Here is an 8530-nt window from a genome sequence, read left to right as displayed (position 1 = left end):
GGTTGGACTCGATGATCTTAGAGGTCTTTTCCAACCTCAGTGATTCTATGATTCTATGACTTCTGGATTTTGTGGATCAGAGGTTGGAAGTGTTACAAGGACTCTGAAAAAAAATAAATTGAAGTGGACAACTACTTAAAATTACACTCTGTAAAATAAAGTGGACAGTAGTGCTTCAGAGAGAGACTAGCTGAAAGATTCACTATGGATTCAAGCAAAGGTAATGTAATGCTCAGCTGTCATTTCTTATGAACATAACGTAACAAAAAGCAAAAGAGAAACAAACCTGAGGTTTTAAATGACCTCTAGGAATTAGGACTTTGATTTTTCTAGTCTTCAACTCATCACCTCCTGCTATTCACTCTGTTGGTTCACTGGTTCAATACTGACTTGTAAGGAAGTATGATACCCTCTGAATTTCCTACATCAGCAGGTTTTCACATGAAGACTCCCATCCAATTACTGACACAGAATAAACAAGCTTGTGCAGCATGACCTGGTCACAGCTTACTACAGTACGGCTGTAGGTTAATTGCAATTTTCCCTTCCTGTGACTTATTCACACTAATGCCATGTTCCTAAGTATTAGTTTTGAAGATCTCTGAATTTCATTAAAAGCACAATTATTCTCAGGGAAAAGAAATCTCATTGCATTAAATAAACATTGTAACTCTATTTAGAATGATTAGTGGCTTTTTAGCAGGCCACAGAAAAATAGAGACAAGCCTCATTAATTTACAGCGAAAAGCATCACTTCTTTCTGAGATAACACTGTGGAGCAAGTATTTGAATGTGCAATTAATTACTTCTGTTCTGAGAGACTCAAAAATGAGCACGTATCTGTACCGTTCATTTTAATGATCGTGTTTTGTAGAGCATGAGGATTTTCCGTTATAGTGGTTGCATTGCAGTAGAGAGGTTTAGCTCAGCCCTTGCTTAGTTCTGTACATCTTAATAAGAAACATTTGCGTTTTAATTCTTCTGTTGTGCGTTTGTATGTTTTAGGAGAGCTAGCGGCATAATTACAGCAAGGTGTGGTGACCCTTCTTACACAGTGCTGTGCCCGATAGGTAATATCCAGGTGAGGAATTACAGCAGCAGTATTCAGTTCCCAAGCTGCAGGCCACCTTTGGGCTTCCCAAAGTGGGATCCCAAGGTTGTGATCCCATATATCTAATCCAAAATGCTGTCAGTGCAGGTGAGAGATTGTGCATCTGGAGACACGACTCTCCTCTTCCATATAAAGCCACTGCTGTGACCCATGGACACATCTGGTGGATCCTCAGCACTTTACTGAACTTGAGTCTCACTGTCTTTTTCTGATTTCCCATGCAAGCTGACACAAAATGCTATCCAGAACAGAAGACTGAGCACTATTGACTTTACAAGCCTCAGATTAATACAATTTTATCACAACAATATGATGCAGTAGTCCTTTCTAGTGTGGCAATTTCACACTTAAATATATCCAAAATGCTGATGTTCTGATGCTGCGAGCTCCAGTACAGCAGTCTTTTTAGTGAAGAACCATCTTTAAACTGTTTATCTTTTAGCAAGGTTTTCAGGTAGCATCATGTTGACATCACTATGCAGCTTCCAAACTGAGCTCACTTAAATACAGCCAGTTCAGAGTGTGGGTAGAAGGGGACCTTAATCTGGTCCTCTGTACTCTCCTCAGTGTCTTCAACGTGCCCAGCTTTGCCGTTGATGCAGAGCAGAGAAGTAGATTGAGTTAAGCTGCCTGAATATGGCCAAATTGTCACAAAGGGAATTAAGAATCAGTTACTAGCACACTGTAAAACACCCAGACTTCCTGTGTAAACAAGGCCAACACTAGTAAAAAAAAAGGAATGAATGTTACTGGGTAAACAAGGCCAACACTAGTAAAAAAAAAGGAATGAATGTTACTTTTACTAATAAGTTTGGCCATTCCATTAATGGCCCAATGATGCACTATTAACATAGCTGGATATTTTAAGCTGATCCATTCCTAAAAAAAAAAAAAAACAGAAATCATGTTCTTGGCCTTGTAAAGCATAGCTTTGCACACACATCTCTCATACCTCAAGATGAATATCCTCCCTATTCCCTACGCGTAATTTTCAATTTCCCTTCTTTTGTTTGACTAATGAGACAAGGTAACGCTTCAGTTAAGACAAATTAATATTCAAATAGCTGAGAAGAAAGAGAAGTCAATCTAAGATTTCTTAGTGGTGCATTTTCTCTGCCTTTGTTTGGGAAGAGCTCTAGGTCCTAAAGCTATAAGGTTTAAGAAAGTCCCAACAATAGTGCAGACAAAATTTAACATCACACATAGAAAGAAAAGTATGAACATAAACTTCCCACACTGGCCTATTCCCATGGTGTTTAGACCCTTCAAATACTTGTAGACATTTACCATATTTTCCCTTAGTCATCATTTGGCTAAGCTTATACATACTTAGGCCTTTTAGTCTTTCCTCATAAATCAAACTCTGCAACCCATGATTACTTTTGTTGTTTTTATCTGAAGCTTTGCCAGTTTGATGACATCTTTCTGGGATCAAGGTTTATTCCAAAATTTGCAGACAGAACTGTAATCATTGCTGCTTCTAGGGTTGGTCCCAAAGCTAGAGCCCATGATGCTTAAGAAAGGGATGGTGAAAGTTGCTGAGATGCAGGGAAAACAGTGGGAATTATGCTACACTCGGCACAGACTGGTGTCCTCAGAGAGGGTTCAGACCAAAGGGGAAGTGTTTCCTTCTACTAGAATTAATTTTGCATTGATGGAGTAAGAAACTTTGCTAATATTGCAGTCTCGTTGTTAGTCCTTGAGATGAGGGACAGTATGTGGAGGAGAACTAAAAGCAAAGAAACTGCCTAGTGGAATGGGAGGTGGAAATAAGTGAGCTCGTGCTTTCTCCATCTCAATCTCTGCTACTGCATCCCTGGGCTGGAAACTCTCAACTCATTTTGGACCAGGCGGCATCAACTGAGAACTTCTGTGAGGAAAAAAATGCTGCTGGCGTAAAACAAAACTTCAGTATAATTAGAAAATGAGTGCATGCAAGGAATGAAGGTGATGTCATCTGGATACAGAGGAACAGAGCGCATATCTAATTCATACTGGCTTGGATAGATGCATGCAGCTTGCTAAGCCTGAGGGTGAAGCAAAATGATAAATGGCAAAGTACAGCCTTGGAGAGGAAAGGGGGAGTTGGAGAGCTTGTACTGAGATTGGTGGCAAGCTTCGTCAGGAGGGGAAGCGTTAGCAAGTATTTGACACCCTGCAGAAAAGGCCTGAGGCCTGACACAGTGCTTGCTGACTCTCTCTCCATTGACCTTCAGTATTGAAACAGATCTGATGAGACCACAGCAGTTTCTAGGAAGAAATGGCGTAATTTACCTCAAGAAAAGTGAAAACATTCCTTTTAAAGTTTTACATTTGCTATGGTTTTGGATGATTGGCAAAATGGGTTTACCTGCAGGGTATAGGCTTTCTGATTTTCTCTTTGAGTATGAAATACAGTTTGTCACTGCTTTCTTCTGAGTGAGGGGACATCTCAAGTCTTATCCACAATCTAGAAAGTAAGATAAAATAAAATATGATACACTTTGCTCATCCAGACTTCTTTTTCAATCCCACAACTTACAGACATGTTCCTTGCTGTGAGAAATTGCTGAAGTTAAGCTTGCTCACATTTGTCCACTGGATTACCAGGAAAATATGAAAAAAAAAATCAATGCAGAGAGGTTACTTTTTCTTTCCAAACCCAGTAGAATTAAATTCTGTCAGTGAGAGATTGTTTCTAAAATACATTGTCAGATGTTGCTCATTTCCATGCAAAACAGGATCTCCTTTGCCAAATATGCATGGCGTGTTTGTTCCATGCTATGCATAGTGCTTACGGTGGGTTGCTATCATTGGTCAAATGAAAAATGAAGGCTCAGTTCCAAGCTCTTAGTCACTGTTGTTCTGAATATGTGGAATCTCAAGGGAAAAAAAACAAGGCTGTCCTTTTTTAAGAAACCACAAGGGCCCATAATGACCATTCAAGGTAATTAAATGTAGTGATTTCTTATAAACAATTTCATTAATTTTCCTTGAGTAATTTACATTACAAAGATAAATGCATTGTTGATAAGTGGAAAGTAAAATTCTGCTTTCAAATTTGCCTAAAAAATAGCTTTGTACAGTAGGCCAATGGGCCTGTGTCCATCCTGGTCAGGTAAACCATCATGGGATTACCAGGGCATGTTAGCATGCTCCCTGCCACAGTTTTGGCTAACAGCAGCAAGCACTCTTCCAGACGATGCTGAGACCTGATTCAAATGATAGACAACCTTGGCTTATTTGAATTACCAGAAAAAAACATAGCCTAAAGGACCCAGTGGCTCCCCTGCCTCTGGGGAGTGCTGTGCTCCCCGCTACCTTCAGCATCTTGCACTCAGCATTTGCAGGCAGCATTATTCACATTCGTGAGGACTCTATGTCCTTTAAAATTACCCTCCTGGCTGACTTGCTGGCATGCATCTTGGGAGTGAGTGATGTGGACTAGATGGTGTTTTTGAGCCTCCTCCAAATAATGAGGACATTGAACCCAGGTTTCTTGCCTCCTGGGAAGTCCTGCAACCAGGAGACAGTGAGATGAAAGGAAAGGGCCGATATCCTTCCCTTGAAATAACGCAGTTGTCTAATGTGTGTTGAGCCTGATTCCGCTGTGTGAGGCATGTCCAAGTGTTTCTTGCGCTTGGCAGCTTTGGGGGACCTCGTTTCTGGAGGCAGGTGGTGCTTCAGCAAGCACCGAGGTGCAGGCTGGGGCTGCCCGCGTGTGCCTGGAAGGAGAGCTGCGCCTGGGGAATTGAAAGTCAAAAGCTCGGCTGGGGAGGAGAGGATTAGATTGCAGGGCTGGACCCAGGTTTCAAGGAAATCTTCGTGGAAGAGGAGAGGCCATGTTTAAAAATTGCAATTTGTAATTCTCATTGCACTGAATCTGTCCCTTTCAGACGGTGCGTGCTTAACACATTGGAAACAGAGAACCATAACTGATACTACTGAAATGATTGAACAAGAGTTAGTCCACAATTATCAGAAGAATTTTATAAGATGCTCATTTGTAATTCACACATTTATCTTTTGTGCCTTTTCTGTGTGTATACTAGTAATTGTTAGGCAAACTGTATATACTTTCCTTATCCTAACTCCTTCCAATTCTTTATGTTGGTATTCTCCCCTCTTCATCTATCTTTTTTTTTTTTTATATTGAATCATGAAAACATGAAATAGAAGCATAGTTCTTGGCATTTAAAAAAAACCCTATATCCAACTTGGACTTCTGATATGAGTTTATCCCCGTGGATAAGCACATTTTGGATTTAAGAATTTAGCAGTGTGCTCTCTCCTTTGTTACAAGGCTGCTATTAGTGGACCAGTGTGGTGTCCACCGCTCTTATTAAAGATCAAGGCAAAACAAATCCAACTCTGAAATTACATTCTTATCAGTCTCTTTAAAGTCCTGGAATAGCTTGAATTTGTCTCAGCGTGCTCTGTCATCAAGCACCGCGTATAAACACATCTTTTTCCCGAAGACCGTAGCTTCTGCTCAGTTGGAACTATATTGGAAAGATTTTCTTTTTTTTCAGAAGTCACTACTGCCATCAATAATTTCATTTCCCAGCTACTCTGAGTTCATTTGGTTTTGATGCAGTCTTTTCCAGAACCAATTTGGGAATTTAAATGCAAATCCTAATGCATTATTGTGGTGTGTTTTAAAACTTAGGAAGAGCAGAAATATTCCTGTGCACAGAAGAGCTTAATGATACCTTTTGTATTTTCATTTTCAAGAGGCATTTGTCCCCTGAAGAGTTCCAGGAAGTCTTCAAAATGAGCATTGAGGAATTTGATCGTCTGGCACTTTGGAAGCGGAATGACCTGAAGAAAAAGGCCCTGCTTTTCTAGCCCCTCCCGGATAAAATATGTGCTTAATCAAAACAAAAATAGTCTTGCCAGAACTATCACATGCACTTGCTGTTGAACCATTGTCCAGCTTCATTGTGTTAGTATGTGTCAGGGGAAACAGGACAGATTAGATGGCAACACGTTGGAATACAGAGAATTTGCTAATCTTGCATGACCAGATGGTTTTGTCAGTAACTCCTGGTCCTACCCAGTTTACAACGTGCAAAAAATCTAGCTTTAAATTTATTGTTGCTTGCAGTTATTGCTTGATGCAAACGGAAATTATGAAAGGAAGAGAAAAAGTGTAGCTGTGACAAAGGAAATGCATCCAACATTTTGTTCCATTAAGTTTTACAACACAACTTTTACAAAATCAAGTAAGTAATGAATATAAAATTCTCCAACAGGGGATCACATGCTATTAAAAATATGGTAAAAGCCAAAGAAAAGCATGTCCGCAAGCAATTATTGCAATTGTTTATGTGTGGTACTTTTTAAGAATGAAAGCAAAAATATGGAAGCACCTTAATTCTACTTCTTATACTTTAGACAGCCTACTCTCTAAAAGGTCATATTTGTCTAGAAGGTAACTAGCTATCTTTAATTACAACACAAGAGTTTTTATTTTATTAAGAATATATTGTGACATAAAACAGTTATAATGACTAAAATGTATACAGACCTACTTATAAATTTAGTCCCATTCATCAGGAAAACTGAAGCCTTATACAAAACTGGTTTAAGAGTGTATTGTGCCAGTTAACGGTGTTTTCCTACTAGTTTGGGGTGTTTGGAGAACTTTTTTTTTACATTTCATGCTGATAAAAATACCATGTAATCTTAATTATGTGTAGATAGATCTATCTATCTACAAAAGAATTATTTTCATTAATATATGTCCTAAGTAAAGACATTCTTACTTTCTCCACTTTCTGACTTTATGTAGTAAGCCATGAGAACTGTGATGGCAATTGGTAGGTGTGGAAATGGAACAGTTCAGCATAAAATGTAACAAAAAAAGCTTGGTGTGCTCTATCAATAATACATCCAGTTATAATCAAATATATAAAACCCTCATGCGTTACTATTTGCATGTTTCTCTACAAATCAATTTAAAAAAAAAAACCTATGTGATACTGGTGCAGTACCTTGAAACTATCTTAAATAACAAGCAAAGCTAACAAAATCTAAGCATTTGATATGAGCGTTAGAACTTAATATCTCTTCCAGCTGAAAGACTGTATTAAATTTAATAATTTCATATGGTCAGAAGTATGGTTGCTGACAAAGAATGGTTTAAAGTGAGTTGCTAGTTTTGTGTGATACTAAAAGAGCATTACAAAAAGTACATTTTTCAGCCATGTGTCAGTATTCTGCATTTTTACTGCCTTGAATGTTTGTACTCACTTCCTACTTCACTATGTCTTTTTGCATTTCCTTGAAGTAACTGGTTAATATATGCACTACAACACACTGTTTCAACTGACCCAGCATTGGAAAAACCATAGCATTGAACATGCCTTCTTCCAACTAACTTTCAAAATCCATGCTGTTGGAAATAAATATTTTCTCATGACCTAAATGTTTTGTCTGACGATACAAATGTTTAAAAAATTCATTAAAACAAAGACATAACTGAATGACTTCGCTAACGTGTGTATAATTTTCAGATTGCACTGCTGCTCTGCATAGGGTCTTCCCATGATATCAATGTAAATCATATGTAATTTGCATTAGTTTTGCCCAGTGAGGAGAGCGTTAAGTGTACCTCTGAATGTCAAGTTACTGTAAAGTTGGTCATGATTTAAACAGTCCATCTAGCAACTGGCACATCTCACCAAGCAAAAGCTGCTTCACTGGTGATGTTCAGCGTACAGAACCATTAGCCAGTCTTAACTGAGAGCTGCTGATCACCTGCAGGCGGCATCCATAATGCTCTTCAACCTCAGAATAGCTTGTTACGTTTTGCCTACATGTGAAAACTGGCAGCGCACTGAAATGGGCCAATCTAAAACATGATCAGCAAGGTCCATTGGTACTATGAAAATCTAAATCCAGGAGAACAATTGGTTGAGTAAGTAATGATCATGAATAAGTTTGACACTTGTGAAGACCACTCTTCTCATCTACACCTTCCTGGGACATCAGATTGATTACAGGCATCTTTTCCATGAGTAAAAAAATTGCAGGTTGATCAAAGAAATCCATATACCAGTGCAGATCAGGTTCAATGTCATTCTTCATGAATAATTTGAAAATTGCTTAACCACAGCAGCTATTGTCCCGGTGTAGGATTCAACCTATGCTGCAAGGAAAATGTGCGTTACTAAGCAACACGTGATCAACAGCTCCATGCTTCTGTACTGTATTATGCAGATGTATAGCTGATGACAAGTGAGGACAGTGAGAGCATGTGAGCTCTGTTTGACCCATTTATGCTGTTTTGAGCCAGTTAGTCTGTTACAACATCAACAGCCTTAAAAGTGTCTTCTGAAGATCCTTGTCCTACCTGAGCTAAATCAGATACAGCTCTTGTTTTACATACCCCCACGTAGACGTTTTAGCTCATGAGCATCCGTTCTTACCACAATG

The 8530-nt window shown here is 38.9% G+C and overlaps 1 protein-coding gene across 5 annotated transcripts in view; it reads left to right on the top strand.

The window, feature by feature from the left end:
• The window catches only part of ABLIM2 (actin binding LIM protein family member 2), a 123384-nt gene extending 115806 nt beyond the window's left edge, over window positions 1–7578 (top strand). For all 5 annotated transcript variants that reach the window (XM_009285363.2, XM_019473687.1, XM_019473686.1 and 2 more), the window contains one exon: window positions 5825–7578. In XM_009285363.2, coding sequence (XP_009283638.1) covers window positions 5825–5938 — 114 coding nt within the window. In that variant the 3' untranslated portion in view covers window positions 5939–7578. The remainder of the gene's footprint in view (window positions 1–5824) is intronic.
• The last annotated feature ends 952 nt before the right edge of the window (window positions 7579–8530 follow it).

Source organism: Aptenodytes forsteri, unplaced genomic scaffold, assembly GCF_000699145.1.
Source record: "Aptenodytes forsteri isolate BGI_AS27 unplaced genomic scaffold, ASM69914v1 Scaffold88, whole genome shotgun sequence".
NCBI classification, from domain to species: Eukaryota; Metazoa; Chordata; class Aves; order Sphenisciformes; family Spheniscidae; genus Aptenodytes; species Aptenodytes forsteri.
The sequence above is the reverse complement of the archived record's forward strand: the minus strand, read 5'-3'. Positions and strand labels throughout refer to the sequence as shown.